The sequence below is a fragment of the Pogoniulus pusillus genome, chromosome 37, assembly GCF_015220805.1.
Source record: "Pogoniulus pusillus isolate bPogPus1 chromosome 37, bPogPus1.pri, whole genome shotgun sequence".
Classification (NCBI taxonomy): Eukaryota; Metazoa; Chordata; class Aves; order Piciformes; family Lybiidae; genus Pogoniulus; species Pogoniulus pusillus.
The window spans coordinates 3,974,671-4,000,688 of NC_087300.1; the positions used below are offsets into that span (position 1 = coordinate 3,974,671).

Below are 26,018 nucleotides of genomic sequence, written 5' to 3' on the forward strand. Positions count from 1 at the left end.
CACACACGGACCTCACGGTCCTCAGGGCTCGGTCCTCGGGGCGCTCCCCGACAGAACTCTTGAAGCGGCGCGGCTCGAAGATGGGGGAAAGCGGGGGTGACACCGGGGGACGGGGTTCTGAGACACTGGAGTGGCGAGAGAGGGGCCGCCCGACGGCGCCGGGAGCCGCAACGGCCGCGTTCCGGGGGACTGGGAGGGGTAAGACCCCCTCGTCTCCCGCCACGTCCACCTCCTGCCGCCGTCCCACTGCGCCCACCGTAGGGAGCCGTCGGGAGTCGTCGGGGCCCCGCGGGAGCGGGCGGCGCGTTCTCGTCTTTGCGCTCTGATGCGCGCTCCCGTGGCGGCGGGCGCGCCCCCGCCGCTATAACTGGCGTGCATGGAGTCGGGGCCGGCGCAGAGGAGCGGGCGGGCGATGGGAGACGCCGCTCCGGCGGGATAGAGGGGCGGAGACGGGGGCACCCCCGGGGCCCGGCCCGCCCGGGGCTCGCCGCGGGCCTGCACCGATGCTAGTGCACAGCTACCCGGGCATGGTGAGTGCGGGACGGGGCGGGACGGGACAGCGTGGACCGGGCCGGGCTGGGCTAGGCCGGGGGATTTGGGGTCGGTGGGGTCCGCTCTCGCCTCACCGCCGTTGTCTCCACCACAGGACCGCGCCGAGGGGCTGCCCGGGGCACCGGCCGGGGCCCGCCTGCCGCAGCTGCCCGCTCTCAACCAGGCTCCTTACGGCTCGGCTCCGCCGCTCTGCCACACGCCCGCCGCCGACTTCCAGCCGCCCTATTTCCCCCCGCCGTACCCGCAGCCGCCGCTGCCTTACGCGCAGGGCCAGGAACCTGGTTACCCGCACCTGGGGGATCCCTACGCGGCGCTGAGCCCCCTGCACCAGCATCAGCAACCCGCTTGGCCCCCGCAGCGCAGCCGGCAAGACGACGCGGGGCTGCTCTCACAAACCCACAGGGCCCTGGGGCTTGACCCCCGCCGCGAGTACCCTGCCGTGCCCCGCCTGCTCCACGGGCTGCCCGACGGCGGACACGGCCTCTCCGACGGCCCGCTGGGCATCCACGGGCTCGGACACCACGGCATCGAGGACATCCAGGTACCGGGGAACTGAGGCAGTGTGCTCGGGGGGTGGGAGCGCGATGCTGTGCGGATTGAGCCCACCACCATCTGTGCGCCCCGGGAGGGGGGTCCCGGTCTGGACGGGGCGGGCCCCGAGGCGTCCGTAGCCCCAGACACAGAGGTATGGGCCTCGGGCCCCCATTACCCAAGCTTGTCCGTGCTCGAATAATCCTTCCCAGACGGAGGGCAGCGGGGGGACGGGACCCCGGCCTCTCCGACCTCATGCACCGAGTGGCCGGTGCTCGTCGGCACCGAGAGCTGCGCTGGCTGACAGATCTTGCTTCGGTGCTTTCAGGCCGTGGACGACGGCGGGATGAACCTGCTCGATCAGTCCGTGATCAAGAAAGGTAAGAGCGCGGCTGCTCCGCGGAACGCGGCCCCCGGCCGGGATCCTGTCCCCGCTCCTGCCCTCGGGGCTCCCCCTCGTCGCGTTTCCTCCAGCGACAGCCTTTTCTCCCGTCGGTACGGCCTCGCTGCTGTCCCCGGTGAAGCGCAAACGAAAGCGGAGGGTCCTGGCGGGACGGCACTTTCTTCTGCCCCCGGCCAGTGGAGGTCCCTCGGGCCTTTCCGGTACCGGGAACAGAGGGGCCCGGATAGGTGAATCCGGCTACGGAGAAGCCTCAGGGGCCCACGCCACCGGCGGCTGCGGTCGGTTTGTGTGAGAAGCCTCGAGGGATGCCCCGGGGGATACTCCAGCGGGGTTCGGTGGCAAATCCCGGTGCTCTCGGTCCCAGTGGCGGGTGCTGCAGCACGGGCCTCGCACCGCTCCGCATCACCTTGGACGCGGAAAGCGCTGAGGCCACGACGGAGCGAGCCCGTTCGGCGGGGTCCGTACAGAGGGGAAGAATGCCTTTAACGGGAGTGAGGAAGCGGCACGGCCGTAGGAACCGGTGCTGTCCGTCACGGTGGTCGGGGGCATCCTGCATCCCACCTCGGCTCGGCTCCAGCTTCGGCAGCAACCCGGTCCCGTACGGCCCTCGCCTCTCCTGATTTACTGCCGTTGTATTGCCCACCCCGCTACTAACTACCCTCTCCGTTTCCAGACAAAGCCCCGCCGTTAAAACTGCCCCACTCGGTACAGTGTTTCTGTAATAAAAACTTCAGCCGGGCGTTGCCGGGACCTGGGGAACGGGGGCAGGGGACGGGGCCGTAATTCGTACCCCACATTCAATCCCTGCATTCGGCTTCTCCCCGCGGTGCAGCACCAAAACCGTGTCGGTGGCAGGACGGGTTAGATCTGCTTCGGAGCTCGGTTTCTAAACGAAACCGCAACCACCCTTGCGGGCTCCACGCCGGATTCCTGGGGAGCGGATCGGTACCCCCAGACCGGTGGCGTAGAGGGATTCCTGGGGGAAACTCGGAGCCCCTGGCAGGGCTGGCTCAAACGCCGCTGAAACCGGGAGGGTTTAGGTTGCAGAGAGCTCCGGTCCCGTCCTGGTCCCGTCCCGCTGCAGCTCAGGGGTCGCTTTCCCTGGTCCGTCTGCTGAGGAACTCTCGGCAACTGCTTAGCCTCGGTAACTAGGGGCAAACACCCCGATCGTTGAGGCTCTTTCCTCACCGATACCGGTGGTGGTTACACGGAAGGGAGCGAAATTCACGGTGCTTCACATCCCCCTTTTTTCTATGGAAATCGGGATTCCAGGAACACGGCTTCATTACACGCGGCGTTTCAGTGGAGCATTAATGACCGTAATTATTTCAGCTTTAATTAGAACACACGAGAGGAGGTTCATTAGGGATCCTTGGTGAGAAAAGGCTGCAACAAGCTGCGGGGCGCGTTGGGCAGGAGGGTGCTTTGATGCCCGTGGGTGCCAGCCGCGCTCGGGCTTCTCTATCTAACGCAACGGGGAAAATTGTCTGGAAGTTTGGCTGAAGTTACAGTGGGTTTGGGGTTTTGGGAGGTGTGTTTTATTTCTCCCCCCCCTTTTTTTTAATCCCCCAAACGCGCCAATACTCAGAATCCTTCGTTTCCCGTTGCGGGGGATTTTGCTGTAGTTTAGAGCCAGGTTTGTGCCCTCTTTTAAAATTATTATTATTTCCTTTAGGATAAAAGTAAAGAGAGAAAATAACCCACAGGAAAAGCGGGGCTTGTGGTGCGGGTCTACAGTCCCTCTCCCTTCGGATTCTTGCTCTCCCCACTCTGATTCTCTGTTGGTTTGCTTTTTTTTTTCTTTTGCTCCGCTGTGTTCGGGATAAAGAATATTTTGGGCAATAATGGCAGTTTCGGGGGCGATGCACCGCGAGTGTCCCCAGCTCTGCCCCGACTTGGCTGGAGCAGCCCAGCAATCGATATATCCAAAGCGAAGTGAATTTGGTTTAGAGGAATAGCCAGGAGGGAGATTTTCTTATAGCGGTGGATGCACAGGGGGACCGCAGCCGGCACCGGGGTCCGGCCCGGGCTCCAGCGGCGTCTCGGTTTCGGTTCGCTGGGATTTCGATGGCCGCGTTCCCCCGGCGAGATATGCCCCAAAACGGAAGAATTCGTCTCATAGAGAAAAGATGAGGAATTCTAGAAGCTGTAGCTGGGGCGGAGGACACCAGATCCTGCCGCAGCCCGGGCAGCAGCAGGGCTCTCCAGGCACCGGGACGGGTCCCGGGCGGCAGCGGTCAGCGCCGGGTCTACGAATAACCGGGGTTTTCCTCCGCACCTGGGAAAGAGCTGCGAGCAGTAGCAAACACCCCTGCCCTCTGCCAGAACTGGGTGAATTAATTACTTTGCAGTTAATTTAATTTAATTTAATTAACGTATAATACAGCTCCGGTTTTACTCCGCTCCGGCTGCTCTGAGCTGACTCCTGGCGCCGCAACGAGGGCGAGAGCTGAGCCCAGGGCCGGGCTGAATTACTCCCTAGGATAAAAAAAAACAGCATTACAATATCAGAGATTTTATCAGATCGGAGAGCTTCAGAGGCGCTGGTGGGGGGGAGGAAGACTGGGTGGGCAGCGAGTTTCTGTCGGGGGTGGGGAAATCGAGGGGAACCGGTAAAAACGGCAGTTTTGTCCCACATAGCGCCGAGCTCGCAGGTACCGCACCGGGGTTGATTGATCCTAGAATTCCTGATGCTGTGGCCCTCGGACAGAAACTTGAGCTCAGTCTATGCGAGTGAAAGCAGACAAATCTCTCCTTAATTAGTTGCTGAGATACTGCTGTCCTGCTTCGACAAAATATTGTCTGCCCCGAACCCCCACGGCCACCACTTAACTCCTCTACTCGCAGGCGATTTAATTCACAGGGACCCCCAGTCAAAGCCAGCGCTAACTTAGAGGCCAGGGGATCGTCCCCATGGCGAGGAGCTGTCATCGTAAATGTCCCCCCGCCACGAACTGGCCCCCACAGCGGGAAAGAGCTGCCCGGAGCCCGCAGCCGCAGTGCTCCTGGCTGCGTGTCCGCTCCTCAACCCTTTTCTTCCATGGACTTCAGAGAATTTCACAGCTCCTGTCGTTAGGGGACATTTGGGAGGGGGAAATCTGAGGGGTGCAGGATCTCGGTATACTTCGATTGGGGTGTGTTTCCCAAGCTCCTTTTGCTGGACGTGGCCGCGAATGTAGACAGAGATGAAGCGAACAGAGAACGGGGAGACTGGGAAAGAGAAAGGGGAATACCGGCAGAGGAGCATGGCAATATCGAGAGAGAAAGGGACTATCAGGAGAGAAGAACGGGGGCGATCGCCTCAGCAGGGGACAGCCCCGGGGTCTCCATTCCGAGGCTCAGCCCCGGGGCGCCTGGGGAAACTGCATCCCGGTTTGGGCAACAGAACCCTGAAGCAGAGCCAGGCTGAAAACAGACGGTAAACTCCCCAGTTTGCACCATAAACCCCAACTTCCACCACAATCCTCTTGACAGGCTCCGGTTCGTTATTCCCAAAAACTGGAGGCACTGGGATGAGGGGAAAAGCTGGGGCTGGGAGGGGTCCGGTTTGGCTGCAGGGTGCTGGAGTGGCGAGGTGGAGTTGCACCGAATCTGGGAACAGCACTGAAAAACGGGGACTCAGCTCCCTGGGAGCAGCATCTGGTTTGGGAATTCAGTGGATAAAAAAATCTTGGTTAGAGCAGCAGAGCTCTGTGAATCTCTTTCATGGCCACGTTCGTTCCCTCTCCCTCCTTTTCATTCCCATGCCTTCTCTTTTGTTGTTTTATTAGTTTGGAGGTGGCTGTTGTGTCTTTTAAAACCGTTGTTGTTGTTTTTCCCTCCCAAACGTTTACATCACACCTGGAAGGCCTTTGACTTGGACAGAGCAAAATTAACTCTGAAAAAGTTTAGTCCAAGGCTCTGCTTGCTTTAAGCTGCAGCAGCTACTGGGCTTTAGGTGCCTGGGACAGTGAAAAGAAGCCCCTGGACCCTGAGCAAACCCCCAGCACCGTGCAGGGTGAGGAGAGGATGATGATGTTGTGTTTATGAAACCAAGCGTAGCACTCAGTAGCTAAAAATCCTACAGCCTGCTCGTAAAATAAGGAGAGGTTTTATTGCTTTGACGTCCGTTCAAGCTCAGTGGAAAGCTTCTGATGGAGCCTTTTTATTGCAAAGAAAAACATCAATCTCCTTCCCTGGGGCCTGGGGACATGCTGGGTGCAAGCAGCAGCCCCAGGTCCTGCTGGAGGTGGGTTGGGGTGAGCTGTGGGGGCCCTGTGAGCCGCAGAGGCCTGCCCACCCCGCTCGCGGGCAAGCGTTTTGGCTGCAGCATTTTACAACCTGGAGTAAAGGTGGAGCAGGATGCAGCTCGTGCTGGCACCCAGGAGTGCATGGCCCATGGGTGCTGTGTGGCTGGCGAGGGCGAAATGCCCCTGGCCTGGTGCTGAGGCAGCAGTATTCAGCCACTGCATTCTCCCTGCTGTTTGGGACGTGGTTAGACCTACATCTGAGGCACTGCTGCTGCTGCTGCTGCAGAGTGGTGGTGCGAGGGCTTCTACTCCGGAATGTGGACCTGTTTGTCTGGCTGCTGGACAGACAGACAGATGGAAAGCTGTGCCTCGGAGTGCTCTGAGCCCACAGTTAGGAATATTGCAAGAAGTAGCTGTCACTGCTAAAGAATGCGGCAGAGGAGGGAGATTAAGACCGAGATGCTCAGCTCCACCGCACGCGAGTGCCAGGTTTTGCAGCACCATCTCCCCGTGGGCTCCACTTGTGGGGGGCTGCTGGTGGCACTGAGGTGCTGGCATGGTGGCAGTGGTGCCATTTCTCCTTTGTTTCAGCAGAGAGAGAGAGGAGCTGAGCCGTAAGAAGTGCTGCACGAGGCCAGATGTGGCAGGAAGGGGGAAAAAAAAGAGAAAGAATCAGAAATCCTGCAAGAATGGTAGATTAGATAAACCTCATTTCCTCTGATGAGCAAGGTAATAAATGAGGTCACCCCATAAAACACCCGGGGCTGTGAAGACTCCTCTTTTATAAGAGTGTCCAGGGCCGTGGGTGGAGGAGCTTGGGCTCCAGCCAGGTGCAGGGTGCTGGGCTGGCAGAGCCCTCCCGGCTCTCTGCGGCTTGATCTGCTGCGGTAGTTTGCCTGAGTGGGAAAAGGGGCTCACCTGAGACAAGCTGGGTCTTGACTGGAGGCTTTGCCGCCTTAGTGCAGCTCAACAAAGGCTTTAAAGTTCAGACAAGCCCTCGCAGACACCAGGAGATAGCAGCCCTCATCCAAACGCGGTCCCACCTCCCCACGCAGCCGCTGCTCCCTAGCGCGCACATGCGTGCGCGGCAGCAACACCCTACCGATCACGCAGCAGGACTTGAAAGGAAGTTTTTACTCTGAACTGCATCCAGATCACCATTCCTCCATCAAAACTGTGTTTTTAATGTCCCATAATTGCAGCAGGATAAGCCCAGGTGTGTGTTCATGCGAGATAACACACGCGAGTACCGGTGAAGGTGCTGGGCTTTGTCTCAACCTTCTCAGTGCCTCCCAGGCATGTGTTATCTCCAAGTTTCATGTACCTTGTCATGACTTACTGTTTAATTAGATGGGTTTAAATGAATTTCCCCTCCCCCCCACCACCATCACCTTTGTTAGAAGCAAAGAGCCTGTTCTTAAAGGGTAGGTTCAGTGAAGCCAGCTTGGGTTGCTTTTATAGCATGTGGCTTCTTGGTTAAACCAACAACTTACTCATGGAATGGTTTGGGTTGGAAGGGATCTTAAAGATCATCCAGTTCCAGCCCTCTCTGTCATGGGCAGGGACACCTTCCACCAGAGCAAACTGCTCAAGGCCTCATCCAGCCTGGCCTTCAACACCTCCACGGAGGGGGGAATCCACAACCTCCCTCTGCAACTTATTCCAGTGTCTCACCACTCTGTAAATAATTACTTCCCAATCCCCAGTCTAAATCTGCCCTCCTCAAGCTTCAATCTGTTCCCTCTCATGCCCTACCACAATAAGTCCTTGTCAAAAAAAAAAAGACTTCAGGAGGTGGACCCCAGGCAAGGGGTCCATGGGCACTGTGGACACACTGGGCTGGCTCTGGACAAACTCTGCCTTCATTTCTGGAGCTGGAAGAGATTTTTGCAGCTTAGTGGATCGGTTGGTGCTTAGCTGCTGCAGAATCTGCTGGTGGGGCAGGCAAGGCTGCAGCCAGCCATGCTGTGCAGCAGAGCAGAGGCAATTGTAGACCATTCCTCCCTGTTTAGCAATATTCCAAGATAGGTGATCTCAGAAAAAAAATGTTTGCAATCTGCCTTAATTATTTGAAGAGCCTAAACAAGGTTCTCTGAAGTTCTAGGCTAGCACCTTAACCACTAAACCATCCCACCCTTTCCTGTGTGATCCCAGGGAATTACTCACTCCTGCTGTCCTTCCATTTGTTTGTTTATTTTAGTTCTTCATGCAGGAACTAATTAGCAAGTGTGGATATAATGCATGGAGCTGCTGCTTGCTCAGATTTCACCTCCATGCCCAGTTTTGCCACATCTGGGTATCACCTTTGCTTTGGAGAGAGGTTGAGTGCTGTGGTTTGGTGAAAAGGAGTAGAGAAGCACAAAGGAGTTGCTAGAAAGCTGCCTGCTGCAATTAAACACCCCGGGGCACAGTGTGGCTGCAGCTCAGGAGCTTGGGGCTCTAGAGCAGAACGAGGGGAACCTGTGAGCAGGTTCATCTGTGCAGCCTAAAAAGCCATGGCAGCTTCTGTGGTGCATGCTTGGCATTCCAGCCAGGCTGAGTCTCCCCACCCTCTATCTGAGGCATTTATCTGGCATCAGTCACCCAAGTGCTGAGGCGCCAGGCAGCGAGGGATCAGGTCAGGCTCTATTCCCTCTGGACTGGTCAGACAGGTCCCTGGGTGCCAGTGGTGTCCCCGGTGAGGTGGTTGTGTGGGGATGGTGAGTCTTCAGGGCTCCCTGGGAGCCCTGAGATAGCCCCATGTGCTTGGGAAAGCAGCTCTGTGCTCTTGGGGCTGGTGGAGTGGGAGCAGAGGGTCCGAGCAAGGGTATTCAGGGTGGCTTCAAGCACAAGTTCCAAGTCAGAGATGGGGACAGTCATTGGGGAAACATCAGCAGGAGGTTTTGTAGATGCTGCAAGCCACGGTCGTGATGTGATCAACTCCACGCTCCCATGCAGCCAGCCAGACTCTCCCCATGTGATTGCTGTGGCTGGTTGGGGTTTTACCCATAGAGATATGGACACTGCTCCTTCCCTGTGGCTCCTCCTTGGCATTGTGGTGGTTCCTAGAGCGGTTTCCCGGTGTGTATCCCTGGCAGCTTGGGCTGTGCATCCTGGCCAGGGCACGATGCTGTCCGAGCTCAACGCATCTGCTTTGCTGGACATCCTGCCAATGTACAGGAGATAAAACCCAGGATGTCTTCTGAGTAAGGAGAACCAAAAGCATTTGCCTGTGACAGTGGGCAAGTGGTGCCTCTCCAAAGGCCATCTCTGGGAGAGCTTCTGGTTCCAGCAGGCAGGTGAATTAGGACTGAGAGCGCTGCCGAGTCTCCGATCGAATCCCTCCCGCATGCTCCTCAGATCAGCAGCAAGTTCTGCAGGAAGAGAAGTATTTTTCCTGTTATTATTCCTGCCTAATCTTTGCTGAAGGCTCTTTTGCCCTTCAATAACCTAAACACATTTTAACAAATTGATAGCAACGATGCCATGGCTTAGGCAGGACCCGCTGCCGCTCACACGAGACACTGCAGCTTTGTTCTCCCTTTTCAGATTATGTAGATCCAAAGCTGCACAAATTCAGGCTCTTCTATAGGGAATAGAGGGAAAAACCTCTCAAGCATGTTACTGGAAAATGGATTATACTGTTTAAACACATAAAGATCCCGTAGACTGGTTGCCAAAATGTAATGGGAGTTTGTGCTGCTAAATGAATAAACCTGTGATGGTTTCTGCTACGGGGCACTCGTGGCTGAGCTAGGATGGGGGTGACATCAGATGAGGAACTTTCCTTGCTGACAGCATGGAGCAGAGGAGGTTTCCAGTCCCTTTGGCCTAAATTCTTGGGTTCTCCCATTTCAGTTTCTTGCCTTTGCCCACACCTGGGTGCTTTGTGCTGTGGAGGGCAAAATCCTAACCCGAGCGCAGACAGAGGTGCAGAGGTCCAGCCAGAGCAGGCAGGAGCTGAACTGGGTGCTGACTAGCTGATATTTTAATGAGGTAGATATGAAAGGGCCTAGCTGCAGAGCCAGAAGAAAATGATTTTGGATCAGAAGGAGTGAGATAATCTGAATGATCTCATTAAACTGACCTTTTAGGTGAAGTCACGAGGGTACAAGTGAGGAGGGGATGGGGCAGTGCCACGTCAGAGCAGCTCCCCATGAGCACTAAAGACCTGCAGACACACTGAACTGTTCAAAAGCAGGATCCAAATCCTTATTCATTCATTTCCTGTGAAGGTTTGAGCACTTGTTAGAGGACATTTTTAATGTCTTTGCTAGGAAGACATTTGAATGTCTCCATCTCTGCAGTCATTCAAATCCCACCTGGATGCTATCCTGTACAACCTGCTCTGGGTGAACCTGCTCAGGCAGGGGGTTAGACAGGTGATCTCCACAGGTTCCATTCCAATCCTTACCATCCTGTGAGTCTATGATTTTAATCATCAATGTTTACTGCTTTCCAGTGAGGTATTGCTGAGGTTTCTGCTCAGGCTGCTGGATCAGAGGCTCCCAGACAGCACAACCCAACCCATCAAACGACGCATGGCAGGGGCACGTGTGGGAGCTCACAAAAACCTGTGAGCAGCTTCCAAAATAGCCATAAATATTTGAGTAAGCAGCACATTTGAGGCCAAACCAATCCTAAATGGGAAGCATTAGCTGAAATTCATAATTGCAAACCATTTACTAAGCCCTTTCCCAGCTGGGAAGGAGCACGAGGTATGCTCACAAAGGTCTGAGTAAATGTTGTAGTTACACTGATTGGCCTTTCCCTTCAGGACATGATGCACTGAGTATTTCACTGAGCATCTCCTTAACTGAGATGTTGTAACCCTCAGTCTGGGGGAGGCTGAACCTCCCTGCCCCACCAATCCAACCTGAAGCTCCCCAGGAGACACCTGCAGTGACACACAGCCAGTACTGGGTGAAGCAGAGGCACAGAAGGAGAAATGCAAAGGCTATCAGCTGGCACCTTCCCATTCAGTTCCTAACCTCATGTATTGATTTGCATGGGAAACAAAATGTTAAGCACAGGAGCTTTGCATAGGCATGGGACTGCTCCTGATTAGCTTTCTCATGGGAATGGTTTGAGGCTGCCGAGTTGTATCCCTGCTCCTTCTTCTCTTCCAAGTGTCCGAGATCCATTTACCTATCAGGACTCAGCAATCTGGAAAGCAGAGAGATAAAAAAACCCCAAACCACCACCAAAAAAAAAAACCCCAAAACACCAACAACCCACCAAGATTCTTTCCATCCTTCCATTTGAAAAGGCCTCGGAGCTGATTTCCTAGAGAGGCTTTGACACAGGGCTTGGGTTCAGGTTGTGCATTCGAGATAAAGAAAATACCTGTGTAATCCCCTTGGGGGAGAAAGGATAATTACAGACTGTGGGGTTGAAATATAGCTGATGGCACTGACCTCCTTCCCTGGACCATCAATAAATACCTCTCTGCTGAAACACCAGGAAATGGAAGCAGCTGAACTCTGCTGCACCTCCTCAGTGAAGAAGAGAAAAAAAAAGGGGGGGGGGAGCTTTTAAAGGGAGGGTCAGAGCAGTTGCCTCTGGCTCACACCCACATGCAGATCCTCCTTTATGTATCTCCATCTTATAATTCACATCAGAGACATTCAAACCAAGGTTAGATGAGTTCACTGAAAGCTCTTCCTGAAAGACAGCAGCAATCCCTTGCCTTTCTGGAGCACTTTCATCAGGGGCTACTCACCAAGCTTCCTCACCACTGCCTACCTGGAGACACAGGACACCTTCCCCCCCAGCTACTGCAGGAACAAAGGTGAGGGGGGGGCTCAGGGCTGTCCACATTCTACCTGCAATGTCCTGGAAGCCAAACCTTAGCAGCTGCAGCAAGGAGAATCCAGAAGAGGTTTTCACCGTGCAGGTGTCCTTTTATAGAGCAGCACAGCTTGGGCCTCCTGCAGACTTTTTTTGGGCAGCCCCGAAGCCACAGTGAGCTGGCCCGTGCATGGTCCTGCAGGGGGACCAGGATTTGAGGTGCTTTTGGGGTGGCTGGAGACAGCACTGTGCCTGAAGAGGAGTGATTCTTTGCCCCAGGTAGCCCCTAAGAGGATTAACTGATGCCCCTTTAAAATGCAGTCTAAGCCGTAGCACACTCCCACTTCTGAAAGGGATGTCGCAACAAAAGCTCGGATATCCAGGGATTCCGAGCTGCTGAGGAGGAGGATTTACCTGTAATGCATCTAAGGAGAGAAGAAAACAGACTTGTAAGACAGGCAGCAATTTGCATCTTCCCTCTGGACTTGTTTTCCCCCCTCACAACACCCTGAGCTCCAGCTGGAAGTGGAACTGCGCAAATTCCACCACAATAAACGAGTCAGGGTCCAAGTTCCACACATTTTCCTGCGTACAGATCCTTTTGCAAGCAGGCAACACATTTCCCACATGGAAATGAGCCAGTGCTTCACCTTTTTGCAGGCAAAGTCTCTTTTCCCTTCAGACCAAAAGGCACTGGGCTGCTGTCAGCCCCTGAGCCTGAGCGTCGCGGTCCTGCAGCTCCCAACAGCAACCCCACAGAGCCTGAGCTGCAGCTTCACCTTTTGCATTGATTATTTGCGTCTCAAAGCGGTGCTTTCCAGGAATCGAAGTGGTGATTCCAGACACAGGTGTTTGTGAACACAAACAAAGGAGTGCAGGAGCTGGTGGATGGAGCATCATCACCCTGGAGCACGCAGGACGGGGAAGATGAGGCAGCAGAGCAGATGGGTGAGGATTGCTCTGTGCTGAAGCTCGATGAGGAATAAGCAGGAGTTTCTCCAAGGCTTTCTAGCTCCCTGGGTAGGGAGCCTTTGAAGGAAGGGATTCTTCTGCTCCTCCATTGTACTTGGAGTTTAAAAGCTCAGAGATCTACCTCTGCAAATCAGAACAAGGGTCAGAAACTTGATGCTTTGCCTTGGGACACCTGGAAGGCACAAGGCTCTTACTCCATTCACCGCAGTCACAATGGAGGGGTCAGTGCTGCTTCTTCCACCCTGCTGTCTGGTGTTTCCTGGGAAGCCCTCAAAGAAACAAGGTTGGGATACCCCATCACACTTCCAACAATGCTGGATGGCAGAGCCTCATGTCCGTGGGGATCACCTTTAACCACACCTGTCTGTGTCTCCAAGGAGCATCATCACATCCCCATGCTTAGGCACTGGATCAACTCCTTCTGGCTACATTTCCCACCCAGGGACTTCTCACCTGGAGAAATCTTTCATCCAGGGATCACTTGGCAAGCTTTAATTGGGCATTCCAGCATCCCTCCCAGGTAGATATTATCACCTCCATTTTATTGATGGAGACAGTCAAGCCCAAATTGGGGACGTGACCTGCCTGGTGTTGTAAAACAATGCCCCAGCAAAAGCAGGGAGCCAGCTGCAGCCAGCCCAGCCCACTGGGTCCCAGCTGCCCCCAGGCTGCTGGGGACACAACCACACCCAGGCAGGGTGCTCTCCAGCTTAGGAGAGGCAATGGACGAAACCCTCTGTGTTCTTGGAACCCAGGACCTGGCTCAAAATCATTCACTTTAAATCAAAGATTTTCATGTCACAGCAAATAGAGTTGTGTGAGTTTCATTGCCTGAGAGCTACACCTGAGGGATGGGTGAAAGACAATCAGGAGCTGACTCAGCAGAGAAGAAGCATCTTCGACGGGAGAGCATGACCCTCGTGAGTCCAAAGGGAAAACAAAGCCACATGCAGCTGCTTGCCCAGCACCAGAGCAGGTGATTCATGATGGAGTTGCCATCACCAGAGCACCCCTGAACTATGCTGGGTATTGCCCCTGGTACCTTTCGGACGGCATTAAAGGAGGCGGTGAGATGTTGAGCATTGCGGAAATGTTTCCTGTGATGTTAAGCAGCTGAAGTGAGGAGACTTTCCCTTCCCAGGTTCAGCAAGGCACCGTGCCCCTGGTGCTGACAGGCTGCCTCTCTCAGCAGCTAGCTTCAAATGCAAGAGGAGCATCGTGAGACAAGATGCTGCTGTGACAAATATTCCACAGCATGGAAAAGAAAGTCTGGAGTGATAAAAACAGAGGCCATGCTCAGTCTACCCTGCAGATCCCAGTCAGCCCTCCAGATCCCAGTCAGACTTCCAGATCCCAGTCAGCCTCTCACCCCTCAGATCCAGTTCTGTCTTTGCCATGAGAGTCCATGAGGTCAGAAGCCAGCAGCAAAGAGTGGCTCCAGCTGCAGCTCCCAGCTTTTGGGAGCAGCCTTTCCCCATCTCGCCCTGCATTCACCCATCCAGCACACAGCTTGCAGAGCTCACATGGGCCAATCAGGAAATAATGAGCAAGTAATAACAATAAGAGCAGATAGCAAAGCTGGACACCAGAGAGAAAGACCTCACACTGCCCAGGAATTTTCTGAGTGGCTGCTGAAAGCCTTTTTCCTTTTCTCCCCCTTTCTTTGGCTGAATCATCCCAGACAGAGCCCCACGGAGAGACTGCAGCTTGTGTCCTGCCCTTTATAGCTTGCTAGGAGGGTGTGACCCAGTTGATCCTTGTGCCACTCATCAGAAAGGGCTGGAGGGAGGGGGGCAAGCACCTGGGCACAGGATGATTTGGGCACAGCGGTGTGGGTACCAGCATCAAACCCTTCTCCTCAGCCCGTGCACTATGCCAGCCTATCACTGTGGGAATGAGCATCCCTGGGAGCGTTGCTGCTGAAACCACTCCTGAGTGGGAGCTGAGCCTGCCCAAGCCCCTGGCATGGAGATGAGCGGAGTGAGTTCCAGCTCACTAAGAGAAATGAAGAGCTACCATATCAGGAAAGGCTGAGAGAGTTGGGTTTGTTTGGCCTTGAGAAGAGAAGATTTAGGGAAAACCTTATCACTGTGGACCAGTCCATAAAGGGTGGCTACCAGAAGGATGGAGACTTCATTTTAACAAGGAGTCCCATGGAAAAGACAAGAGGTGATGGGGACTGGTTACTGCTGGGGAGATTCCCACTGGACTGCAGAAGGACATTTTTCCCCATGAGAACAGTTAGGGATTGGAATCACCTCTGAAGGGAAGCAGTGGAGTGCTCTACACTGGGCAGTTTGAAGACTCAGCTTGTCAGGGTACTGGGTCAGCTCCTTTCAACTCTACTATCACCTAGAAAGGTCAGAGCAGATGATCCTTGGGGTCCCTTCCAACCTGGCATTCTGGGATTCTGTGATATCCTGCCCCCATGCTAAAGGAATCCAGGAACCCTCAGCGGGGGTGACCAGAGCAGTGCCATCAATGTGGCATTTCCATTCTCAGCTGCAAAGCACTGTGCAGGGAGCTCAGGTTGGTGCCTTGCCTGGTGCCTCCTACGCTTGGGCACCAAGTGCCTCTCACTCATGCCATGGCTGATGGGCACCTCACCATGAAAGGCCCACCTCTGTGTGATGTTTAGCTCCTCTGCTCTTGGCTCGGCCAAACCCTCGGCACGGGGCTGTGCACGGCAGCGGCGCCCAGCGCGGGGCCAGGCGCCTGCATGCAGCCGGCTTGGTCTGGAAGGGTCGGGGCGCTGCTGGGGTGTTGGGCTGGCACCGTGCCCACCCGCAAGGCTCTGATGCTTCCTTCTTGTCTGCAGGCTGGCTCAGGTGCTCCGATCACCTGCTGCTTGCGGGAGCAGGAAAGCAGCAACTGAAGATCGAGGGGGACTTTTGGTTTACTCAGATGACAAGAGACAATTTTGGTTCCCCCAAAGCCAAGGAAACAAAGCTGTCAGGCTTTAATGGTAGCTTGTCTCCCTCCTGCAGCATGTTTATGGGCAAACAAGCTGCAGATCAGACCAGGCAAGCAGCAGCAGGTGAGGCCAAATCACAATAATTAATAATTGATGGCAAATGTGGCTGTGTTTATTGTTGTTGTGTGGAGGCAACCTTGTCTGATGGATGAAGCACTGCTCCGGGACCCCAGAGACAGCTCAGTCCCCAGCGCTGCTGCTAACCCCTGCGTGATGCTGGGCCAGCTGCTTGCTCTGCTCCTCCCTCTGCACCCTGTGCCCTGCTGCTGAGGGTGCCAGCTCCCCATGGCACAGGTGGCCTTGTCCTGCCTGCATGTGCCAGATGTAATGGGACTCTGATCCCGGCTGAGGCTTCAAGGCAGAAGAGCAATGCCGGTGTTCATGCCCATGATGGGTGCCTCACGGTTTGCTTGTGGATGGAGCAGGGTGACCTGGCTGCTCTGGGCATCCAGCTTGGCAGAGGCAGGCTCTGGGTTACAGCTTGGAAAGGGATTTGTTTCCGACAGTAGCATCATTCCTAACAATGCCAGTTCGTGTGCCAAAGGTGTTGTGGTGTCTCCATGCTGTGCATCAGCACCCATCTGAGCCTCACCATCACCTTGCCCTGCACCTCCCGCTCGCTGCCCATGGGGCTGCTCTCAAACACACCCCAGCTGGGTTACATCCATCTCTCCAGCCTGGTTTTCCACAGGCTCCAGTGTCAACCCAAACTGGTGCCAGCTGGCTTTGCCTCTTCCTCCTCCCCGGAGTGTGTTGAGGGACAGCTCCACCATGCCATGAGTCCCCTCTGTCCTGCATGGCTGCTCGGTCCCCAGCCACGCATGCGGCTGGCGCAGGCCCCTGCATGACTTCAGGCATGCACAAAGTCCATGTGAGTTATGCAGAGCTCTTGGTGGATCTGCAGCTACAAGCAACACCTGCTCTCCAGGAGTGGGGTGGGGGAGCCGGTTTGGGGGTGGTCAGAACCCCCACAGCTGGCTGCCTGGCCCTGGAGTCACACACTGTGTGGAGATTTGTAACACATGCTCTGACTTTTTATTTCAAGGGTGTCTCCCAGAGACAAACATAACCTGTTCTGGGGCTGTGGAAGAAAGCTTTGAAGTTGCTGCTTGCTGGAAATAACTCTGCTTTCCTACACCTCACCAGGGATCTTCCCATGTTTGTTCTCCCTTGACCAACTCCTCCACCAGCTACAATCATGGCAAATGCCAGCAGGGCACCAGCTCGTCCTGCACCAGTTTCATGCTGAGAGGAAACCTCCTGTCCCTCAGCTCCTTTTCCTTCAACTTTTGGTCTCAAACCAGCAGCCTTTTTTATGGAACATGCTGGGTTTTTACTGCCACACTCACAAGTTCTTGGGCTGTTCTTACAAGATGCTGATTGTAAGCATCCTCTAATAGGTCCAGGCCATGTCTCCCACCCACTGCCCCCCAGTTGTTGGGGTTTCAGCTTCATTTTGGGGATATTTCTTTCCTTTACAAACCCTGGTATTCATTGCTGCTTGCTTGCAGGAACCATCTGAATGCTCATGGTGAGGTCATTGCTGTGGATCCACAAAGAATGCCAGGGTTAGAACCATCTGGAGTGGAAGCATTTGCAGCCCTCTCTGGATTCTTTCAAAACCTCTTTTTTTCCCCTTCTCCCAAGTTCCATCAGTCATTATCGTCAAAACTTGAAAGCCAAATAGATCTGGCACAGGTTTCAGCCACAGTTTGAACCCTAATACTGTGCCTAATAAGGTTTGCTGTGCCTAATAAGGTTTCTTACTGGGATGACACTGGAAAAAACCTGTGCCCATTTTACCTTGGGAGTGATGCCATGGGCCTGATGTGCTGCTGCAGTCCTCATTGCCCATCCAGCCTCCTGGGTTAGCTGACTTCCGTCCATTAAGTAAAACAAAGCCTGTGCTGGATTATTTGGGTTTGATCTTCTCAAGCTTCCTTTAAGACAAAGTTCAGGGCTGCAGCTTGTGGTGGGGTTAATCCCCAAGAAGACATCCCACTGGTGCCTGTGGGCACAGACTGGCAAACACAACTCTTGGCCATCCCAGCATCTCCTGGGTTTTATGCAGGACATGGTGGTTGGGACTCAGCCCTACTGGTTCTGTCCCGTGGGATGCAGCCATGTGTCTGGGCTGAGCTGGGATAAAGTTGTGATATCATCCTGGAGCCAAGAGAAGAATGCCCCCAGGTCAGCACAACAAGCCCATGCTTCACTCTGCCAGTCCTCCCCACCTCCATAGAGAGCCCAGAGGAGACAGGGAGGGGAAACTGGTCCCAGATCCAGGCAGCAAAGGACTGCAGACAGTCCTTAGCCTCCCAGGACACCAGCCCAAAACCTTGGCTTCCATTCCAGAAGAGCAGGGAGGGATGGGGACACAGATGAGAGAGAGCCCAGGCCACTTCATCCTTTTGACCTTTCTATGCTTTGGTTTCTCCACCCTAGGTGAGAGCAGAGCCCAGGCCACTTCCATCCTTTTGTCCTCTCTATATTTCATTTTCCTCACCTCATTTCTCTGCTTTCATTGAGGAAAATAAGGAATGAAGTGATCTATCCCAGCCAGCCATGCTGATGTCTGCAGGTGGCAGCGAGGGGGTGCTGAGGAGGGTCACCAAGCAGCTTCCTCAGCTCTGGAGTCTCTCAGCCACGGTCTCCTCTTCTCTCTCCCTTCCTTGTCTCCCAGTGCCCATCCCCTCGAAGGCCAATGGCACCACCATTTCCACCCTGTCAATGAACAAGGATGGCCTGATCGGAGGGGTGACGAATCCCAACGAGGTCTTCTGCTCCGTGCCTGGACGCCTCTCCCTGCTCAGCTCCACCTCCAAGTACAAGGTGACCGTGGGGGAGGTGCAGAGAAGGCTCTCACCCCCCGAGTGTCTCAACGCCTCTCTCCTTGGTGGAGTCCTCAGAAGGTAAGCTCCTCCAGAGAGCCCTGGCACAGCCCTGGGACAGCCCTGGGGCAAAGGTTGCTGCAGCCAAGCGAGTTTTGTGTCCAGCACCAGGTCCTACCTCTGAGACGGATGGAGAGGAGAAGTTGTGGTGTGTGGAGTGTTGGGAAAGAACATTTTTGTTGGTTTCTGTCCTTCCCATTCAAACCCCACAGCTTAAACTGGAGTTAGTCATTGTTGTTTGGACTTCCAGTAGGTGATCATTTCCCCTCCCCCTCCTTGTTTTCTCTTTCCAGAGCAAAATCCAAAAACGGAGGTCGGTGTCTAAGGGAGAGGTTAGAGAAGATTGGGCTAAATCTGCCTGCAGGAAGGCGCAAAGCTGCCAACGTCACCCTGCTGACCTCCCTCGTGGAAGGTAAGGGTCACTCTCCCCTCCCATGGAGGATGAGGGTCCTGAAACTTCCATGTCCTTCATCTGCAGCTTTCCACAAGGGAGGGCACTCAGAGCACAGTGATCACCACAGCCTGAGCCCGGGAGCATCCCCACAGTGTGCATCTCCATGCACATCTCCTGCAGCTCAGCCAGGGCTGTTGGACCACTCATAGCCTGTGGGGAAAAGGCACCCACGGCCTGGTGGGGCTGTGAGCTGCCTTGGGGCTGTGTCCATGTCACTGATCATTGCCATGAACCAGTTCTGATAACACTGAGTCAGAACCAAAAGCAAGAAAAAAAAGCCTGAATAAAGCTGCCAAGAATTTTGCAGCTCCTCCATGGCACCGTGTGCCAGTGTAGGGCACAGAGACTCACAGAACCCTTTAGACTGGAAAAGACTTTTGAGATGCTTGAGTCCAACCATTAACCCAACACTACCAAGTCACCTGCTAAACCATGTCCCTCAGAACCACATCTCCAGGGCTTCTAAACACCTTCATATAGGGACTCTACAACCTCCCTGGGCAGACTGGGCCAGAGCTTGACAAGCTTTAAGGAGAAGGATTTTTTTCTAATATCCAACCTAAACCTGCCCTGGGGCAACTTGAGGTCATTTCCTCTCATCCTATTGCTTGTTCCTTGGGAGAAGAGACCTTCAGCCTACTTCCAGGGAGCTGTAGAGAGCCAGAAAGTCTCCCTTCAGTCTCCTTTTCTCCAGGCTGAACAACCCCAACTCCCTCAGCTGCCCCTGCCCAGTCCTGTTCTCCAGACCCTTCCCCAGCTTTGTTGCCCTTCTCTGGACCTGCTCCAGCACCTCAATGTCCTCCTTGGAATATGTTAATCATAATAGAGTGAGAGAACCAAAACTGAACCCAGTATTCAAGGTGCCAAGCACAGGAGGACAATCACCTCTCTGGTGCTGACATTGGTCTTTATGGCCACCTGGGCACACATCTCAGGTGCTTCTGACCATGCCTCTCATGTGCACCATTAACTGTTCTCTCAGGGCTGCACCACCACACCTGTGTCTGTGTCTTGCCTCTTGTAAGAAGGAGATGATCTGACAAGGGAGTCATGGAGGAGATGCCACCCATCTCTGAGGTCTGGCAGGTGAAGGTAGCAGCTGCCCTTGGAGCGTGGGGTTAAGGCACGGAGAAGGTGCCGAGGGCAGCACAGCCTCAGCAGGCAGCGACCTGCCCCTGCCTTGTTTATTTGCTCTCTTCCCACTTTCTGCACGGTGGAAACGACGATGTCACCACCACATCCAGGGAGAGAAGGACCTGGGACACAACTTGCTGACAGCCCCCGGCTGCCTGGGAGCTGTGGAATCCATTGTGTCTGCACCCAGCGTGCTGGAGGCAGCTGCCTGCAGTGGCTGAATAGAAAATCATCTCCATTGTTGGCAGCAAATTAAATGAGCCGCTTCATTAGCCCGGGCTTGTCACTGAGGGCACTTGGGTGGTGCTGAACGAAAGGCTGATTTCCATGAGGAGAAAAGAAAGAGTCAAAGGAAGGAAGAAATGTCCATTTTGATCTCAGGTGCCTGCTGATGTTTTGGTTCCTCCTTACCGGCTCACAGCAAACTAAGGAGCGGTGCCGTGCGTGCCGGATGGGTGTCAGCTCCTCCTGCACAGACTGTCCTGGTGCTGGGAGGTGTTGCACCACAGGAAGGTGCCATTGCCTGGTCACCACTGGCTGTGCCCCAGGCACCTCCTTTCTTGGGCATTTGCCCTCTTGGTTTCGTTTGTTTTCTATCCTCTGCCTTCCCAATGCCTGCTCATTTGAAACCCCCACTGATGGACTTCGTCTTACACTGACCCACAGCCATTCCTCCAGCACAGCCAGGTGGGGTTGGTCTCTTCTGCCAGGCACCCAGCAACAGAACAAAGTGACACAGTCTCAAGTTGTGCCAGGGGAGGTCTAGGATGGATGATAGGAGGAAATTGGTGGCAGAGAGAGTGATAGGCATTGGAATGGGCTGCCCAGGGAGGTGATGGAGTCACCATCCCTGGAGGTGTTCAAGAACAGACTGGATGAGGCACTTGGTGCCATTGTCTGGTTGTTTGGACAGGGCTGGGTGATAGTTTGAACTGGCTGAGCTTGGAGGTCTCTTCCAACCTGCTTGATTCTATGATCCTATGAACTGAGGGTGCTCAGTCTGGGGAAGTGTAGGCTGAAAGACTTTCTTGCTCTCTACAGCTCTCTAGAACTCTCTGAAAGGAGATTTGAGCCAGGTGGAAGTTGGTCTCTTCTCCCAAGAAACAAGCAATAGGATGAGAGGAAATGGCCTCAAGTTGTACCAGGGCAGGTTTAGGTTGGATATTAGGAAAAATTTATTTGCTGTGATAGTGGTCAGGGATTGGAACAGGCTGCCCAGGGAGGTGTTCAAAAATGTGTGGACATGGCACCTCAGGACATGGTTTAGTGACCATGGTGGTTGATGGTTGGACTTGATGATCTTGAAGATGTTTTCCAGCCTTAATGATTCAATGATTGTCTCTTATAGATGAGGAGAGCAGGAACCCAGGGAGCACCATGAGGGCTATGGGTAGAAAGCAGCTTCCCTTGGGAGCCCTTGTCATGCACACCCAGCACTTGCCTTCTCCTGCAGCAGGGCTGTCTTTCAACTCCAGAAACATCCTTCAGGTCTCACAAGGATGTGTCCATGCAGTCAGGCTCCTATGCCCCCTCTCCTGCCTGGCCTCTTGCCCCACCAGCACTCTCCTCCAGCTTCTCCTCACTTGGGTCCTGACTTGCTGTGGCTTCACTGCCACATCCAATAGCTGGATCCCTTGTTCCCTCCTCTGAAACCTCTCAAAGCAGCATCCAAACTGCCTTCAGAGCACTCAGCTCTGTGGGCACCCACACACACTCCCAGAGGAAAGCAATCCTGGCTCCAGCTTCAGCTCTCCCCACGAGGTCAGACAGCTCATTTAGTGTTAATTTCTGGGTGGCTTTGGATTGTTTATTCTTTTTTTTTTAACACACAAACCACTGCAGTTCTGATTCTCCAGCTTTAAATTGTTGGCTCCTTCTTTGGAGGAGGAGATGAAGTGGAAATCATTGTTGTTGTATGGGAAGCACAGACACTATCCTCCCCACCCAGCTTCACAGACAGAGCTGCAGGAGCTGGGCAGCCTGTGGTGGGATCTAGGTTAATGCTATCAGGATGGATGGCCTCATACGTAGGAGCAGCAGGGGGGGAGTCAAATTAGCTCTGCCTGCCCAGCCAGGATTTCGGGTGTTGGGCATGATCAATTGCCATCAGCTCGGATTATTTCCATGGGGATGCCTGGAGATGGATCAATTCCATCAATGGGTGGGCAGGGCCAGGGGGTGATGGATACGCTGCCCGCACCGCCAGCCCGAGGGCTCCTGCTCTCTGCGGGGGGATGCAGCCCTCTGCCTTCTGCCTGGTTCTCACAGCCCAGTTTGTCTGGAGGTCATGGGGCTAAGGTCACTTTTTCACCCTCCAGCCCTTGTTTAAATCTCAATCTGGAGAGGCCAGGCAGGAAATCTTGGTGGAAGAAGGGAGAGAAAGATGCAGGGAATGAGAAGCATCTCTGCTGTTCTTCCTTTTGGAGGAGCAGCTCAGAGAGGAGCTTCCTCATCCTCACACCAGCTTCAGCTCCCTCTCAATGCTGATTCATCACAAAATCATGGAAAAATAGAATCACAGAATCATGGAATGGGGTTATAGAATCATGGAATAATGGAATCACAGAATCACAGACTCATGGAATCACAAAATCATATGATCATGGAATCATAGAATCATGGAATTGTAGTGTTATGGAATCATGGGATCATAGAATCTTAGAATCATGGAATAATGGAATTGCAGAATCATGGAATGACAGAATAATGGAATCATAGAATCACAGAATCATGGAATCATGGTGTTATAGAATCATAGAATAATGGAATCACAGAATCATACACTCATAGAACCATGGAATCATAGAACTATGGAATCATGAAATCTTAGAATCATGGAATAATGGAATTGCAGAATCATGGAATCACAGAATGATGGAATCTTAGAATCACAGAATGATGGAATAATGGAATCATCATAGAATCACAGAATGCCAGGTGGGAAGGAATCTCAAGGATCACCTGGTCCAACCTTCCTAGGTAATGATATAGAAGCTAACAAAGGAAAGAAGCAGCTTCTGTTTAGAGTTGGCAAGGGTTGAACCCATGTAGGTTGATTGTCTGACAGCTGAATATAAGAAACTCAGAGTGATGTCTCTGCATCAGCCCAAGAGCAGAAGGCAGAGAGAACTCTTGGGTGCCAGCTGAAAAAGTGCTCCTGTCCCAGCAGAAATGGGCCACCTCATGGAGGTGTTTGAAGGTGCTACAAGGAGGTAGTTGAGGCCCCATCTCTGGAGATATCCAAGATGAGGCTTGACAGGGCTCTGGACAACCTGATCTAGTTGAGGATGTCCCTGCTGACTGCAGAGAGGGCTGGACAGGATGAGTTTTGCAGGGTCCCTTCCGACCCAGACCATTCTATGATTCTCTGAGGTGCTCCCCTCTCACACAGTCACTGACACAGCTTGTTCTTCTGCTCTGCTCCTAGGAGAAGCTGTTCACCTGGCTCGGGATTTTGGGTACGTGTGTGAAACGGAATTCCCGGCCAAGGCGGCGGCAGAGTACCTGTGCCGACAGCATTCCGACCCCACGGAGCTCCACACCAGGAAAAACATGCTGCTGGCTACCAAGTGAGTAGGAGATGGCAACCAGCCACCATTGTGCTAGGTGCCCACAGCCTGCAAGGGCAGCATTAGCCCCACAATCACAGAAGGGTTTGGGTTGGAAGAGACCTTTAAAGCTCCTCCAGTCCAACCCTGCTGTGGCCAGCAGCAACTAGAGCAGGTTGCTCAGAGCCCAAAACCACCTGACCTGGAATGTTTCCAGGGATGAGCATCACTCACCTCTCTGGGCAACTTGGGCCAAGGTCTCACCACACTCAGCATATAATATCTCCCTGGTCTAAATCTGCCTGCTTTAGTTCCAAACCCTTGTACCTTATCCTGTCACAACAAGCCCTGCTCAAAACCCTGTCCCCAGCTTTCTGGTCAGCCCCTTTAAGCCCTGAAGCTTGATGCTCTGCAAGGCAGGGATGGATTCCTAGGCTGCATGCAGGGGGTTGGACTAGATGACCTTTAGAGGCCTCTTCCAACCCAGAGCGTTCTGTTCTACTCTATTCTATGAGGTGTGAAGTTAGCACAGCTGGGAGGGTTTGCTCCTAGGCAGCACAACTTCACCTCGCCCCAAGAGAACCTCCTTCGACCTACCGCCCACCCTCCTAACGCTTCCCAGGGTACCATATGACATTTGCATCCCTGCAGCTTCTCACCAGCCTCTCTGCTAACCCAAACCTCTCTGCTAACCCAAACCTCTCTGCTTTCAGGCAAATCTGTAAAGAGTTTGCAGACTTGATAGCCCAGGACCGCTCGCCGCTGGGGAACAGCCGCCCCTCGCTCATCTTAGAGCCCGGAGTCCAGAGCTGTTTGACTCATTTCAGCTTGATAACCCACGGCTTTGGGGGCCCAGCCATCTGTGCAGCACTCACAGCCTTCCAGAACTACCTGGTCGAGTCCCTTAAGGGGCTGGATAAAATGTTCATGAACAGCACAGGGAACGGGCACACGGCTGGAGACTCCAAAGCGTCAGAGAAAGAAGTGAAGCATCGGAAATAACGCCCTGGCCCCTTCCCTCTCCCCACCGGGAGCTCTCCCTGGTTGCACTGGGAGGGGTGTGGGTGGTCAAGAGGATCCAGTGCACTGTTTTCTGAACTGCTACGTTTGAACTTGGGAGGGAACTCGTCGAGAGAACAAAGAAAAGACACACAAAAAAAGGAGAAGATGTAAAGACTTTAAGAAGCAGACGATACTAATGGATGCAGGGAGAGTGAGGAAATCAGCCAGGTGGATGGCTTTGGGGTTTTTGCCTTTGGTTTTGTTTTGGGTTTTTTGCCTTTGGTTGGTTGTTTTAAGTCGTGGAAGCAGGAAGCCAAGTCATGTGCAATCTTACTCTGTTTTGTTTTAAAGAGACCCATTAGTGCAACCCTGACACGCTGCAGGAATCTGCTCCCGCTGAAAAACGGAGGCGAAAGAGCAAGGAGCTGCATGGATGGAGGGAGCAGAGGAGGCAGCAGAGGGCAGGAAGCTGGACCCTTGGCTCTACTTGGATTTATCAGCTGCTTTTGAGAGGCAAACACAAAGGAGACTTCCCCCATTTCTCTTCCTTCAGCCCAGTCCTAAAGCCAGGCCAAGAGAAAAATTGCCAGCAGAACTGCCTTGGATTTAAAGCCCTTTCAGACTTCGTTTACAGTTTGCAAACTGAGATTCCAGGTGGATCTTTCCCTCTCAACCCAGGTTGAGGACCTCCCACCTGCACCAGAAGGGCAGGAACCATCTCTATATGGATCCAGTGGTTCCCAGGGCAGGAGCTGATGGAGGAGCTCCCCAACTGCTGTGGTCTCAGCTGAAGAGAGAGACAGAGCAGGTGAAGTTTAACCCAGGACTAATTAAAACCCCACAAGCTACAGATAACAGCACACAAAGTTTCTCAAATTAGTGATGATGACTAAAGCACAAGGAGCAGAACTTGAACCAGGCCAAACTGAACTGTTCTAATTCTGTATATATTTATTTATGTGTAATTAAAATCTGAAAGTTTTAAGATGTCCAGTGCAAGTTATTTATATCAAATTGAGAGGGGGTGGGGGTGGGGTTGGGTTGGGTTTTGCCTTTTTAAGTTTGTTTGTTTTGCCTTTTTTGTTTGTTTGGGTTTGGAGGTTTTTTTTGGGGGGGGGGGGGTGAGGGGAGGAGAGGGTTTGGTTTGGGTTTGGGTTGATGGAAAGAGGAAAAATCTTTGGATTTTTCTGCCATTAGAAATGGGAATGAAGTTTTGGATACACCAAACTGTAGCATGGACAAGATAGGCTGTGATGATGATGATGATGATGATGGCAACTTATATTCTGCAGGATTTTGTACTTGCTGTTGTTTCTCTTAATGCTGCAATAGATGTACAACACCCACACCACGATGTCATTCTCATGATCTTAATAAACCTCTTTTTATTTGAAGAAAGCTCCTCCATAGTCTCTGTGAGCAAGGATCCTTCTGCCTCTGGGGGGTGTATCTTGGAACAGGTGAGAGGAAATGGCCTGAAATTGCACCAGGAGAGGTTTAGGTTGGGTATTAGGGAAAAAAATTCTTTCCTGCAAGAGTAGTCAGGGATTGGAACAGGC

At 53.5% G+C, this 26,018-nt stretch overlaps 1 protein-coding gene across 1 annotated transcript; it reads left to right on the forward strand.

Annotated features, from left to right (window-relative positions):
- Positions 1-452: 452 nt before the first annotated feature.
- TFAP2E (transcription factor AP-2 epsilon) lies at positions 453-25,512 on the forward strand. The gene is made up of 7 exons (XM_064172413.1): positions 453-530; positions 647-1,093; positions 1,412-1,463; positions 18,114-18,342; positions 18,615-18,733; positions 23,337-23,478; positions 24,171-25,512. The coding sequence occupies exons 1-7, from the start codon at positions 504-506 to the stop codon at positions 24,457-24,459; spliced, it is 1,305 nt and encodes a 434-aa protein (XP_064028483.1). The 5' UTR covers positions 453-503; the 3' UTR covers positions 24,460-25,512.
- The last annotated feature ends 506 nt before the right edge of the window (positions 25,513-26,018 follow it).